Below are 15,630 nucleotides of genomic sequence, written 5' to 3'. Positions count from 1 at the left end.
CTGTTGTTTTATTATTAGTGTATAGAAATGCAATGGATTTCTATACATTGATTTTATATCCTGCAACTTCACTGAATTTATCAGGTCTAGTAGTTTTGGTGGAGTCTTTAGGGCTTTCTATATAGAGTATAATGTCATCTGCAAATAGTGAAAGATTTATTCCTTGCTTACCAGTTTGGATGCCTTTTATTCCTTTTTGTTGTCTGATTGCTGTGGCTAGGACTTCCAGTACTGTGTTGAATAAAAGTGGTGAGAGTGGACATTCTAGTCTTGTTCCTGATCTTAGAGGGAATGCTCTCAGTTTTTCACATTGAGTATGATATTCGCTGTGGGTTTTTCATATATGGCCTTTATTATACTGAGGTACGGTCCCTCTAAACCTACTTTGTTGAGGGTTTTTATCATAAATGGATGTTGTACTTTGCCAGTGTTTTTTCTGCATCTATTGAAATGATCATATGGTTTTTATCCTTTTTCTTGTTGATGTGATGTATCACATTGATTGATTTGCAAATACTGAACCACCTTTGCATCCTGGGAATCAATTCCACTTGATCATGGTGCATGATTTTTAAAAATATATTGTTGGATTTGGTTTGCTAATATTTTGTTGAGGTTTTTTACATCTATGTTCATCAGAGATATTGGCTGTAGTTCTCTTTTTTTGTTGTGTCTTTGGCTTTGGTGTCTGCATGCCTTATAGAATGAATTTGTAAGTTTTTCTTCCTTTTCTATTTTTTGAAATAGTTGAGAAGAATAGGTATTAACTCTTCTTTAAATGTCTGGTGGAATTCCCCTATGAAGCCATCTTGCCCTGGACTTTCGTTTGTTGGGAGTTTTTTGATTACTGATTCAATTTCATTGCTGGGAATAAGTCTGTTTATATTTTCTATTTCTTCCTAATTCAATTTTGGGAGGTTATATGTTTCTAGGAATTTATCCATTTCTTCCAGTTGTCCAATTTGTTGGCATATAATTTTTCATAATATTCTTTTGTAATCCCTCATATTTCTGGGGTGTCAGTTGTTATTTCTCCTCTTTCGTTTCTGAATTTGAGTTTTCTCCTCCTTCTTCTTCTTCTTCTTCTTCTTCTTCTTCTTCTTCTTCTTCTTTTAATGAATCTGACTAAAGGTTTATCAATTTTATTGATTTTTTCAAAGAACCAGCTCTTGGTTTCATTGACCTGTTCTATTTTTTTTTCCCCTACTGGTTTTTCCCTCTGTCCCTCCCCCTGCTCATGCTTTCTCTCTCTCTAGCTTGCTCTCTCTCAAAAAAATGGATAAAATCTTTTTTAAAAAAAGATACATAGTAGTTAAGATGACAAAAAGTAATGATAAAGAAAGAATTTTGAAAGCAGCTAGAGAAAATAAAGCAGTTGCATACAAGGGAAACCCCATAAGGCTACCTGCTGATTTTTCAGCAGAAATTTTGCAGGCCCGAAGAGAATGGCATGACATATTCAAAGTGCTGAAAGGAAAAAGATCTGCAGCCAAGAAAACTCTATCTAGCAAGTCTCTCATTTAGAAATGAAGAGATAAAGAGTTTCCCAGACAAACAAAAAATGAAGGAATTCATGACCACTATACCAGCCCTACATGACTCTTAGAGTGGAAAGCAAAGACCATAAGCAAGAGTAATAAAAAGTAGGAAACACAAAAGTAGTAAAAATAAGTGTATCTGTAAAAATCAGTCAAGGGACTCACAAAATAAAAGGATATAAAGTATGACATCGTATAACTAAAACATGAGGAGGAGAGGAGTAAAGAATAGGTTCAAACTTAAGCGACCATCGGGGGGCTCCTGGGTGGCACAGTCGTTAAGCATCTGCCTTCCACTCAGGGTGTGATCCCGGCGTTCTGGGATCGAGCCCCACATCAGGCTTCTCCACTAGGAGCCTGCTTCTTCCTCTCCCACTCCCCCTGCTTGTGTTCCCTCTCTCGCTGGCTATCTCTCTCTGTCAAATAAATAAATAAAATCTTAAAAAAAAAAAAAAAAAAAAAAACTTAAGCGACCATCAACGTAACATAGACTGCTATATATAGAAGATGTTATATACAAACTAAATGGTAACCACAAAACCGGTTTATTTGTATGTAGAAATACAACTGATTTTTATATATTGATTTTGTGTCCTGCAACTTTACTGAATTCATTTATTAGTTCTAACAGCTTTTGGTGGAATCTTTAGGGTTTTCTATATATAATATCATGTCATCTACAAATATAAACAGTTTACTTCTTACTTTCTAATTTGGATGCCTTTTTTTCTTTCTTTGTTTCTTTGTTTCTTTCCTTCTTTCCTCCTTTTTTAAAAAGATTTTTAAAATTTATTTATTTGACAGAGAGAGAGCAAGTGAGAGAGAGAACATGAGCAGGGGAGGGGCAGAGAGAGAAGGAGAAGCAGACACCCTGCTGAGCAGGGAGCCCAATGTGGGGCCCTATCCCAGGACCATGACCTGAGCCAAAGGCAGACACCCAACCGACTGAATTACCCAGGTGCCCCTACTATGTGTCTTGATGTGGACCTCCTTGGGTTGATTTTGTTGGGAGAAAGACCATAAGTTTTGATTATGTAGAGATGAAATGTTTGTTTGCCATTGTTTTAAGATGTTGAATAGGTATTTTGATATATTTGACCGGAGTTCAGGGAAGAGGTCCAAGTTGGAGATATAAACTTATGAGTCAGCAGCACATGGATGAAGAGGAGAAGAGCAGAGTTGTTGGAGCAATGTTGTTAGCGAGATGTGGAAGGTGAGATCTAGTGCCCTTGGGGCAGGTTTGGTTTTGAATAAGAGCATGAATAATTCCTCTATAGCAACAGGCAGAAAAGCAGAGAATGAGAGTGGAGGCACTGGGGTAAATGCGGAGGTAGAGTCTAGATTTCCTCTTGACTGGTTCCATTTTGTCTGAGATAGTAAACAAAGTCATCATCTAAGTTTGGTTTGAGAGGGTGATGAATAAGGGCAACTGCTATGTCAGGAGTGTGTGAGATTGTTGATTCCAAGTCAGCCAGACTTGGGGCTATGTCTCTGGGCAGATGGTACTCTCTGGGTGAGATGAAGCAATGAAACCTCATTCATAAGGTGCCAAGATACTGAGGTCAGTGCAAGGTTTTCAGGCATAATGGGTGGTAACATCACTTTCTCAACTCTCTGCCTGTGGTAGGATGTGGCAATTATCTGAACAGATTCAGGGATTCAGAGCTGGTGAGGTATACACTTGGACAAGGGGAGGCTTATAGTTAGGGACAGCAGAGTGACACTCTGAGGGAGAGAGTGTCCTGATCTCTTATGCTGTTCTGCCCTGAAAATTATGGGTTTTCTGTATCAGACAACAATCACAATCTTCTCTTCTTAATTTGGGACAATATTTTAAAAAGTTTCCCCTTATCTTTTATTGATTTGGATAAACATAATTTTTGTTCATTTTGTAGTATGTGTATATATGTATATATACCTATATGGAAATGCATATATGGATAGAAAGAGCAAGATAGCAAGCTTGATTTATGAACAAAGGAGCTTTATACATGGTATTTGTAGACTTATATATTTCCCTTCCTCATTGCAGATATTCAGATCAGCTCTAGGAAAGAGCGTAGGGACAGGGACCTTGCTTAAGAACAATAATCACATCTGTTATCATCATTTTCCTTCCTCTGAGGAATCTTAATATGTTGCTTTCAAGGAAGGAATGCTCCAGGGACATAAAAAAACATAAGTCAAACTGGCTTAAGCAAAAGGGGAATTACTGACTCAGATAATAGAACAAATTGACTCCAGGGTCTGTCTGATCTAGTATCCAGATGGATCAGCAGGATCCTGTTTGTTCTGAAATGACTCCATTCTCATGCTAGCTGTTCCCCTATGAGGTAGAGTCCTTTGAGAAGCAGATGCCAAGACAGAATTAGGCACGGTAATGATTTGGGTCTCCATGAATCAATGTCAACTCAGGTCCTGTGTATAAAAGTCCTCAAAATGTCAGGTACTCCTCTTTTTCCACTTTACAGCCACTCTGGTAAATAATTGTAGTGAATGGGGAAGGACTGGGAGAATCATTATAGTGTATTTTTGATGCAGTTGTTCATGGAGTCCTTTCTAGAACCTGGACACTTCTTCAGTCAATGAGTTCTGGATTTGAAAATTGGGTCAAGTTTGGAAGCTGAGCAAGGGATTGTGACTTTTTATTGAAGCTATACCCTCAGCCTCCTGCTCTTCCATTCCTGCCCTTTTCTGATTGTGGATGTTAAGCACCACCTTGCTTAATGCCCCTCTATTCTACCCCAAGGAATGGCATGTTCTTTGAACCATCTCCTATGATTCAAGACCCCATTCTCTGACCCTCTGACTTTGGCTGTTGTTTTGATTATTGTGACCTTCTGAATTCTTGTGTTTAAGTACCACCATTTGACCGTTATTACTTTGGGAGCTCCATCATTCCCATTGGCTATAAGCAAGCCCAGCTCCATGACTGCTTCTACTATCAGTCTTGGCCTGCATTGGAGAGCCATCACTAAACACTAATGCCCTCTTAGCAGCATGTTCCTAATGGCCTTGATGTTTTCTCTGGACCCTCTCCTGGAACATAATCATCTGGTGGTTTTTCTGGCCTCACATAATGCATCTAGTTCAGTAAGCCCAATTCTCTCAACCTTTCTATTCCTTCCTCTTCCTTCTGTGTAGGCAACTCAGGCATTACCACTTTCCTCCAGGTTGGCCCTCACTTTCTTCAGGCTTCTAAAAGTCACCGTACCAATGAATTTGCCCCATCCCCTGGGGTCTTGCTAGGATATTAAATCCCATGTCCTATGAAAGTACTCCCAAGTCGATGAAATCTTACTTACCCAGTTTAACTTTCCAGTGCCTTGATAAGCATCTTCAAAATTCAGTTATCAGTGGTACACATTGACTCCTGCCAATACAAGCGAATTATTTCATGAAATATAATTTTTTTCCTCTCTTATCAGACACAGTGTGTCTGTCTCTCATCTGGATTCTACTGAGTTTAACTCTAGTTATTGGCCTATCAGCCAGGAGAAGGGGTAGTAGGGACTCCCAGCATATGGGGAGTCCACCTCCACAAGCTCTGACATTTTAGGGGGACCTGCTGAGTCAACATCACATCCTTAGGAGGATCCATCTATTTACCAGGGCCATCAGGAATATGGTGGTAAAAAGAGAACTGCATCACTAAGAAGTTCAGTATCTCTCCTCCATAAACCAAAACTGACAGTAGAGACAGTTGTAGAACTGGGCTCATTACTACCCATGGAATTAATGAGGGTCCCAAAGTAATAGAAGCCAGGTGGTGGTACTTAAACACAGAAGCCATGTTTCAGCCAAGCTTTCCCAGCCAGAACTCTGGCCTTAGCATGAGACCTGCCTGGCTCAACACATAAATGTCTCTGAAACTCTGTCACTATCAGGTCCTCAGTCTGCTGCTTAGCTGTGTCCATTCCTACTATAGGGGATAAAGGCTACCAAAGAGATCCTCTGGCTTTCACACTTAGTCTCTAACTGCTAGTCAGTAGCCCTTGGTTTCTCATTACCACTCTGTAGGGCATCAGTACAACTCTATAACCAACCCATTCTGCTGTCCTTGTAGGCACCGCTCCACTATATCTTTCAAATGATTGAATCATTACACCTGCCAGGACATTCCTCTCCACCAGATCATTTTCCTTGATGGAAAATATTTTACCACCAGTGAATTTTTTAGCAATTCATCTGTCATCACTTTCCAGTGACTATTCATACTTCACATACTGCTCAAGATGGCATCATTTTTACCCATTGGATAGTAACGGAACCAGTTTCAAAGCTTTACCTTACCACTTGTTTTCTTCAAAACTTCTAGTAGTATTTGTGTTAATTTGTATCCTTCAAGGATCAGCTGCCAAGATATGATTAAAAGTGCACAAGTTTTACTGGGGAAACAGTTGGGAAAGATAACAGAAAGGAAGCTAGTGAAGGTAAAGAGAACCTTCAAACAGTGATACAGGGATGACACCTCTAAAGGTAAGGCGAAAAAATGAAGATTTGTTTGGAAGAATTTCAGCCTAGTTCTAAGAAAGGTAACTGGATTGATGGGGAGTCCTCAAGCCAAAATCTTCCATTAGAGGTGTTCTGGATTAGTGTTCTTACCACGTTTAGTCTTGGCTGAGAGCAGCCTATAGGAAGCGTGGCTTTGGCATGAACGTGATGGAACATCTGAGAGACAATAGCCGAGGCCGTCAGTCACTTAGGCTCTAAACAGGGCATTTTCACAGCCACACACTACATGGTTTCAAGATGGCTTTTAGCGGCTATGGGGATTAAATCCTTTCAAGTTTGAATCCAGAGAAAGATAAACATCTTTGTCCTAGCATTTCTAGCAAAAGCCCTGAGATTAACTTGGATTGGACCAGCGTGAGTCATGTGCCCACCTATCTACCTCATGGTGGCCTGGGAAATACCATGTTCTGATTTTTTTCAGGTCTAGTTTTCATGCTTCACTTGTAGGATAGGTTTTGGGGCCCCATTCATACTGTAAGAATTGAGCAGTGGTGAAGGGCAGATTGCCAAACAAAAACATGCACATAAAGAATATATGTATTTTTAATTTTAATTGCTGTTTCCAGGTTGCTTTCCATAGACATTATAACAATCCACAGTTCCATCAAAAAGGAAAAATGTACTTTTCTCCATATCTTCACCAGCAATATGTATTAACTTTGTTTTAATATTTCTGCCAGCCTGATGGATACAAAGTGCTAGCTCATTATTCCTTCAGTTTACAATTTCCTAGTACCAGCATATTTTGAAATATTTTTTCACACATTCATTGGCTACTTGAATATGCCTTTCTATGCGTAGTGTCTTTATATCTTTTGCCTATTTTCCCATTGTTTTTCTTCTTTTTTGTCCTTTTCTTGTCAGTTTATAAGAGTATTTTTCATATTATAGCTAATAACCCTCGGTTGGTCTGTCCTCTGCATTGCAGATAGCCAAGGAAAAAGCCTGAAACTCTGCTCATGGCTTGCCCATCTCCATCTTTATAATCAGTACTAGGTCATAGTCCTCAGGGTGCAATTTAGATCAATATGCCAGGCCTTGGGACAACTCCATCACTCATTTTTTGAAAAACAAAGCAAGTAGGGCCCAGTGAAGCACAAGTTTTCATGCCCCATACTTTCTCCCCACTCCCTCATGGGGAGAACATTCCTCAAATTTCAGTCATTCTGGAACCACCTTGGCAGTTTTGTTGTATCCTTTAAATTTTGTGCTACTATTTATATTTCTGAAACTTGACATTTTAACATAGATTTATTTTAAAAATTTATGTTGTTGCCATTATATCACTATACCCACTGGTTACAGCTTTCCAATACACATTAAAAATAAATTCACAGGGGTGCCTGAGGAGTGCATTGGGTTAAGTCGCCCACTATTGGTTTGGGCTCAGGCCTCTGCTCAGGTAGTGATCTCAGGGTCAAGACCCATGTCTGGCTCCACACCTCAGCTCAGAGTCTGCTTAAGTTTCTCTCTCCCTCTCCCTCTGCCCCGCCCCCTTGCACTCTGTCTAAAATAAATAAATCTTTGAATAAATAAATTCACAACTATGAAAGTAAAAGATATCCATCTGCATACCGCTTAAAATACACCATACTTTGGGAAACTACATTAAAGCATGCCACAGGCCCACGGCAAAAAAATAAATCTTTTAAAAAATAAACAAGTAAATAGATAAATAAATCTGCAACTATGAAAGTAAAAGATATTCATCTTAAAATATAGCATACTTTGGGAAACTACATCAAAGTGTGCCAAAGGCCCACGGACAAGTCAAGGAGAAGATCAAGGATTTACAGAGCTGTCTGTTTCACTGCTATGTGCGGCACAGCAACTCCCATGGGGTGGGGTGGATGGTAGCTTTGTTTATATCTGAGGAAAACAGCACAGAAGGGTACAATGGCTTTCCATGCTTCTGAGTGGTGGGCATTAGAATGCAGGCCTTGTTCCAAAAACAATGGGGTAGCAGGGATCTGACAAGTCCAGTGGGAGAACTTTACCTAGTGGTCAGGGCTCTAGGAAGCCCGATCCCGGGGCAGGCCAGGATTGTATTACCAGCATTCCACGTTCTGGCTGGAACACTACAAGTTCTAAGGTTCTGCGAATTATGCTGGGGTCCAGGGCTCAGAAGGGGCTGCCTCGGAAGGTGCTGTGATTTGGCCTGGTCACAGTACCGTCAGGGGTCCGCCTGTCCAACCTGGTACCTGGTTCCCACCGCGGTCCAACTGGCCTGGAGCCGGCGGAACGCAAGCTGGAGGAGCAATGTGCTGGCTGCGGGCATGGGGCCAAATCCTCTTGCCAGTTTTCCTCTCCCTCTTTCTCATTCAGCTGCTTATCAGTTTCTCTGAGAATCATTTTTCCCACATCTCCAGACAGAGGGGCAAGCAGAGATCAAAGTCTTTGGATGATGGTGAGCCATTCCAAGCCCAGAGGCTGATGCCCTACACACGCCACTGTTGCCATATTTCCTTTCGGTTGTGCCCCTCTGGCAGGCTGAAATCTTCATCTCTAAAGTTACTGTTTAGTGTTGGAGGGAAGATATTTTTAAGGGCTCTTGATGTTTTTGGTGAAATCGAATTTAATTGGACTCGAATTAATTTGCTTTGTCAGAAATGTGAATAGTGGTTTCAAACAGTTTAAAAATTTGGGAAAGTGTGTGCCCCACTCCCCCTTCACTTTTTGCATGACCTGTATACCATATAAAATTTTTGCTGTGAATAAGCTGTAAATTAGCTAATCATACTCTGCTCAATAGTCATGGCTAATGTTTTAAGGTTTTAATTAATAAATTGCTTACGTTGTGTCTTAAGAAAGAATTGCTTTGGTCTGGAGACTTCCCTTAGTTTTCCTCCACAGCTGAAGAAATTTTGGAACGTTAAAATTTATGCTGAGTTGAATTTATGAACCTGGGAATAAGGTTTTTTGTATCCTAAATTGAAATTGTATAGATAGAATAAGGACAGGATTTGAATTACTTGGAAAATGCCCTGTAAAGCCAAGATTACTATTTGTATGAAGACTGTAAGAATTACTGCTGTCTGGTTTCTAGCGTCTAAAAGAATGTTAATATCTGTAAGGAAATTGGTCTTCCTTACTAAAACCAAACCGAAAGCTCTCAGCTTTGTCCTGAAATGAGACTCCCCTTTGAGACGATGGGGAAGAGGGAGAGGCTGAATCAAAAGGCCTAGCTTGTTTACTTTGGTTTCATTTTTCCCATAGATTTTTCTCTCTTGATTCCTTGGTTATCCCCATACATACTTGAAGAGGGAACAGTATTCTAGTACTATCCCCACCATGGTCTCCACACAAACAGTGCCTAAAAACATAGTCCAAGCATAGAAACAAATCCTTTCTTTTGTTCCCTAGCAAATTGGAGTCATACCGGAATTTTTCTAAAGACTTAATTAAAATGCTGATGAAGAACTAAAAGGGAAAAGACAAAAACAAATCAAGAATTATAGGTACCATAGTCTGGTCTCCAAAGACTGAAGTTTCTGATTCTAGTTAGCTCAATTCTAGGGCTGACCAACCCTGATCAATGTTTCTGTGGAAACTGTTTCCCTTTGTGAGGAAAAGTCTGGTTCAGCCTGTCCTGGGCCTCCCCCTACCCCCCAAGTTTGCTTCCTAGCCTGAGACATTTCCCCTTTGTGCTTGCATTCAACCTTCCCATCTAACAGGGACATGGTTTCTTAGACATCATTCCTTCAGCTCCAAATCTGAGAAAATTATTCTGACCCCTACTGTGATCCCTGCCTCCATCCTTCCTAGCACTCAGATTAATAGGCCTTTCCCACAGGACTCTGTGAATGATACCACAACAAGTGAGACCTACCACAAAGGGGGTTGCTTTGATCCCAGAACTTTTAAACCTGATATTCACTTACATCTGAGAGCTCAGTAAGCAATTTCCTATGAAGTTACACTTGGAACTTTGGGTTAGGAATCTTTTCCCCCAATATCTAATGAATGAGTAAAAAAACATACTAAAATGTAGAGATGTTCTTTCACCAGGAGCAACCAAACAACAAAGCGGCATAGTTGAACACACCAAGAATATTTGTCATTTATACTCTAAAGTATGCATATTACACTGGGCTCTGATAGCTGCCTCCTTCCTCTTCTTCTAGCCTAGGAGGTGCTGATATCTGGGAGGAAGTGGGGTTTCACTGTCTTTCCTCTCATAGACTTTTCAGTTTCTTCCATCACCTGTACACCCAATTCCTAATACTAAGTTTCCTGTATTATATATAGTTAGAGTAATTGATATCAGACCCTCTCTGAAATTTATACTCCAAGGTATTATTTAGAAAAATGAAAATGAACCAAAGGAAACTGTAGCATTCAAGAAAGAGTAGTAAACAAAGAGACCAATAAAATTTAGAGTTAATTTTAAATGATTTTAAGTCAACAACAATTTAAATATAATAATAATTTAATAATGGTTCATAAATATTTAATAGTAATTAGAATTCCTGATGATATTTACCTGGGAAGTGGTATGGAGAGGAAAAGGAAGAAAGCAAAAGCATATTAGGATCCATATATAGATAGAGAATGTAGACCCTGATTAGGCAAAGATTATAAAGAGGCATATAAGGGGTGCCTGGGTGGCTCAGTATTTAAGCATCTGACTCTTGATCTCAGATTAGGTCTTGATCTCAGGAATATGAGTTCAAGCCCCATATGGAGCCTACTGGAAAAAAAAGGCATATAAAATTTATCTCTCAAAAATTTTTAAATAATAGCTTATATATAAGTAGAAACAGGAGGTGTGGCTTCAAAACCACTCGAGGAAATAAGGGAACAAAGAATAAATTGATGGAATAAAATATACCTTTCAAAAATGCCACTGAAAAGGAAAGCAAGTATAGCAATCTTAATATTGGATAAAACAGAATTTAAGTAAAAGAAAATCTTTAAGTAGAAGTGATAGTCCATGCTGATATTATAGCACAGTACATGAAGATGACATATGAAGCTTTGTTCATCAAACAGCATAGTTTTGAAATAGATGCAGCAAAAGTTGATAGAAATAGAAAGAGCATTTGACAAGTTAAATCCACATGGGATCACTTTATATGCGTATATCAGAAATGAACAGATCAAGTGTATAAAATAAAAGACTACAGTATAGAGAATTATAATATATAAAGCCTTGTGATCTGCCCCCCATTTTTTTTTTCCCTCTTAGCTGTTCTTAAAACAATTCCCATTCCAGGTAAACATTAGAATCAGCTTGTCTGATTAAATTGTTCTATTTTTTTTAATTATTAATTTATTAATTCATTGCAATGCCAATCAAAAAGAATGTTCTTGCTTTGATATCTAGTATAACATATTTTGATGCCTGGCATCTCTAGGTGTTTCAAATTGTGTTCCTCACGGGAGAAGAGAAGAGAAGAGGATCAAAGACAGAACTTTATGGAATAACATTTAGACATTGGTAGAGGAAGTGGAACCAGTCAAGGAAACTCAAAAAGAATAGCCAGAGATTTTCCAGAAGAACTAGAAGAGAATGATGCTGCAGAAGTTGTGAAAAAAAAATGTAATTAAGAGGAAGGAAGTGACTAGATAGAAGATAGATATACAAAAACCAGGCCTGTAGGATAAGGGAAGAACCTGGTACCTGGCTGTGTAAATAGCTAGTACCTCTTTCTTCAGGAATAGAGTGAAAGAAAGAAAGAACCTATTTCTTCATGTAAAATATGATCATGTAGGTTAGCTGGTCCTCACTGGTTCTCCGCTAAGGGCAGGAAAGACTATAGGAAAGATTGTTGGTTAGTTAGACAAATGTTTCATCTAAACCTCTCAGATAGACATCAGACCATTCACTGACTTGAGAGTCAGGCTGAAAGAGAGGGAAATGAGGCCATGAGGGGCAAACAGATTTGGAAAACAGTAGAAAGGTCAAGGAAAGTGAAGTTCTGGGTGAGGTCAAAATGCAAGTGAAAGAAAAGTCCAGTCAGAATAGAATATTGGAGTTTAAGATTTCATGGTTGGAGCCATCCAGAATGATGCCAAAATCTAAGTTGAGATCATGGAAATAATTTGCTTAAGATGAAGAATCAGAGTTTTTCCAGATGGTGGAATTTCAGTGTTTATTTTTAATGTGTACGTATTTCTTATATTGAACATGTATCACTTCTGTAACTACAGAAAGACAATAATCCTGTTTTAATTTTGGAATAAAGATAAGTATCAGGAATGAAAAGAAGGAAAATACCAGGACTTCGTGGAGAGAAAGAAAGCTGTGGACTTTAAACTGGAATGTTTTTAGATGCAGTGTAAGAAACCAAGATTTTACATATAAGAGAAATGTGATTTGTCTTACTTAGGTGAAACAAGAGAAATGCATGGGACCTCAGAAATGAGTGAATCACCATCATCTCCATTTTTCTCCTCTGTTTTCTCTCCTTTTCTCTGCTTGTCAACTTCACTCACTCCTTTTAGCTTCCACCTCAGGACTTCTTCTATGGCCACTGGCACTCCATCTTCTCAACTTTCCAAACAAAGAGAAAGTAGCTCCCTACCACCACTTAACCCTCACGTTTTAATTTGTAAATCATCAGAGGAAGACTCTCATTGGCCTGACTTGGTCATATTCCCTCTTCCTGGACCAGTGAGTGTGGTCTGGGATTAGCCCCGTTTGGTTCAGTTGTGCAGCCTTACATGCCTGGCTGGGACCAGGGAGTTTGTGTAGGAGAGGGCAGTTACCAATTGTACCATGTGTCTAATGCTGAGGAAGGAGCAGTCCTGCCAAGGAAGGATGGGTTATATTTCCCAGGAGAAGGGAGAGGTGCTGGTGGTCAAAACAGCTCAAATCCCCAGTCTGTCATTATTAGCAAGTGAACTTCAATGTGTTATTTGACTTTTCTGAGGTCAGTTTCTTCATCAATAAAGTGATAATAACCACCTTTCACAATTGTGAAGATTGGTTATAATTGTTTCCAAATAAATATTTATGTTTATAAATTGCTTAAGAAGGATTCCACATAATCTGAGAGTGAATGCCAGTTTATATTCCCCATGAAGCTGGATTGATTCCTGGCTGTGGGTGCTCAGAAAGGGTTTGCATTTTTCTAGTTGGTTCCTTCAGAAATTCACCTTTTTCTAGTTTACACAAAGATGCCCTGTCTTCGACTAGTGCTAGCAGCAGCTCTACATCTTCAACTTTTTCTAATGTATATAATATAAAAAAGGTAAATGAAAACCATGTTGATATCATGTACATGCTAGTATGATGTGATGAGGCAACTTCACCTCCGCAGTGTTCTTCCCCCAAACCCATATCTTCAGTCTAATCATGAGATAAACAGACAAATCCAAATTGAGGGATATCCTACAAAACATTTGGCCAATACTCTTCAAAACTGTCAAGGTCATGAAAAACTAGGAAAGACTGAGACACTGTCACAGGCTAAAGGAGACATGATGACCAAATGTAATGTGGGATCCTGGATCTTGGTACAGAAAAAGTACATTAGTATAAAAACCAAAGAAATCCTAGCAAAATCTGGAGTTTAGTTAAAAGTAATGTATTGGTGTCAGTTCCTTAGTTTTGATGTATGTACCATGATAATGCAATATGTTAGCCATGGGGAAAACAGGTGAGAGGTATATAGGAATTTCCTCTGTAATCTAAGAAAATTTTCTGTAAATCTAACATTATTCCAATGTAAAAACTTTAGCTGTGGAAAAAAACCTGTGGGAAACAAGTACAATTTGGAGAATGATGGCTAAGTCACGTGCCTTGTGTTTCCCGGCTCCTTCTTCCTGTAGTAAGCCTGAAGCCAACTGTCCCCAACATAGCTGAAGCAGTAGAATCTTTCCCATTTACCTTGCCTTTTACTCAACTTCCCTTTGGAGGCTCCAAAAGGATACTTTTGGGTAGGGAGAAGTAATATTCAATAGGGGTTAATTTGAAAAACTCTTGTAACTCTTTTCCCAGTTTGATTGTATCCAATCAAACACTTTGAAATTAAATAGAAAGGTCTGACCTTTCCCACAGAGCTTATGAACTCTGTCCCCAAAATAATAGAGTAACTTTATTGTTATTGCATCACATGAAAGCTAGGGGATTAATTCCAGACTCTACTTACTTTACAGAGATGTTGAAGTAAGAAAAAGAGCCATCAAAATGGTTTTTTTCCAGACTTAGAGTTTTTATTCTAGAACTTTCAAATATAAATTATAGTGTTTATTTTTTTATGAAACAAGAAGAATGGAAATCTTCATCTGGGAGAAGTTTTTAAAGCTTGTGGCACAACAAGATGGAGAATTAACTTTTTTAGTATTTAAAGGACTGGGGAGCCTGGGTGGCTCAGTAGGTTAAGCATCTGCCTTTGGCTCAGGTCATAATCCTGGAGTCTCAGGATCGAGTCCTACGTCAGGCTCCCTACTCAGTGAGGAGCCTGGTTGTCCCTCTCCCTCTGCCATTAAGGACTAATTAGCCAGGAATATTTTGGCAAAACCATATTGAATAACAAAGGAATTACTAAAAGAGGTTTTTAATGTATGATGTTGTAAATATACAATGATATTGCCAATTTGTTTTTTGGAAGTAATTTTTTAGAACTTAACTTGGCTAATCAAAGTTGGATGATGCCATTTCGTATTTTTTCCAGCAATAGTAGAAAATAAGAGAGTTAGGATTTAAATAGTACCAAAGGGGAAATTGTCTAGATATATGAAAATAATGAAATAAAACACTGGAATATGGATGAGTATGCCATTAAACAGGAATGACTAAATGAAATGCACTTTTATATAAAATTAAGCAACAAATGGTCTTTGCATTTACGTTTTTGCACTTAATTTTTTATAGCATGCGCTGTAAAGAAAAATTGTCAATTATGCACAGAAGATAAGAAAGTAAGTTAACTTGTATATGGGAAAATTATCTTGGGAATGTTATAAAGTCACATAATTTACAGTTGTAAATGTACTTCCTTCTAGAAAATTATGCCTCAAAAACAAAAACAAAAATTTGCTTGAAAAGAATTACACTTCGGGAAGAATTTTTTGTAAGACAAGGAAAAGATAAGCCCTATGAGAGGCAGTTAGAAATGTAGCTAAGTTCCTTTCTCTGATGATTAGGTAGCTGACATCATTTTTCTTCACTTCAGATTTGGAAGAAAGCAGAAATGCCATGAGAAATGAGGGAAATGTTGTTACAGAGAGCAACCCTAACAAAACCATTAGACTGTAACTAGTATTGGTGAACCGACAATTAACACCAAAGACAGAGAGACATGGAATCACTAATTAGAAAAGAGTATACTCTAGTAACTGGTATCTGTCATAGTGCTCTGGATGCCCAATTCTGTGTGCCTTCTTATTTTCATCAAGGCCACTGCTTCACCTAATGGGGACATGGGCTCCTGGCTCATGGACTTCTCCATCCAATTCATGCCATCACCTACGTGCTTTTCAAACTCAGCGAAGGTCCAGACACACTTGGTCCCTCAGGCTCCTGACTTTCTCAACTCTGCATTAAGAAGTCACTTCTATGGCCACACTCTGAACCCTGCACAATCTGCAGTGGCTCCTAAATTCTCATTCCCCTTACACTGTACTTACT

The 15,630-nt window shown here is 38.8% G+C and overlaps 2 protein-coding genes across 3 annotated transcripts in view; both read left to right on the top strand.

Moving 5' to 3' along the window:
• CDK14 (cyclin dependent kinase 14) overlaps positions 1–15,630 on the top strand; it is a 924,301-nt gene that overhangs the window by 33,426 nt on the left and 875,245 nt on the right. The gene's annotated exons all lie outside the window — the stretch shown is intronic.
• Positions 2,013–15,630, top strand: part of PTTG1IP2 (PTTG1IP family member 2) — a 41,047-nt gene continuing 27,429 nt past the window's right edge. The window contains exons 1-2 of the mRNA XM_045793304.2: positions 2,013–8,460; positions 14,875–14,921. Of these exons, the coding sequence (XP_045649260.2) occupies positions 8,313–8,460; positions 14,875–14,921 (195 nt within the window). The 5' untranslated portion in view covers positions 2,013–8,312. The remainder of the gene's footprint in view (positions 8,461–14,874; positions 14,922–15,630) is intronic.

The sequence above is a fragment of the Ursus americanus genome, chromosome 3 (genome assembly GCF_024610735.1).
Source record: "Ursus americanus isolate L20-20 chromosome 3, mUrsAme1.1.p, whole genome shotgun sequence".
Taxonomy (NCBI): Eukaryota; Metazoa; Chordata; class Mammalia; order Carnivora; family Ursidae; genus Ursus; species Ursus americanus.
Note: the sequence above shows the minus strand (reverse complement) of the source record. Positions and strands in the feature narration are given on the sequence as shown.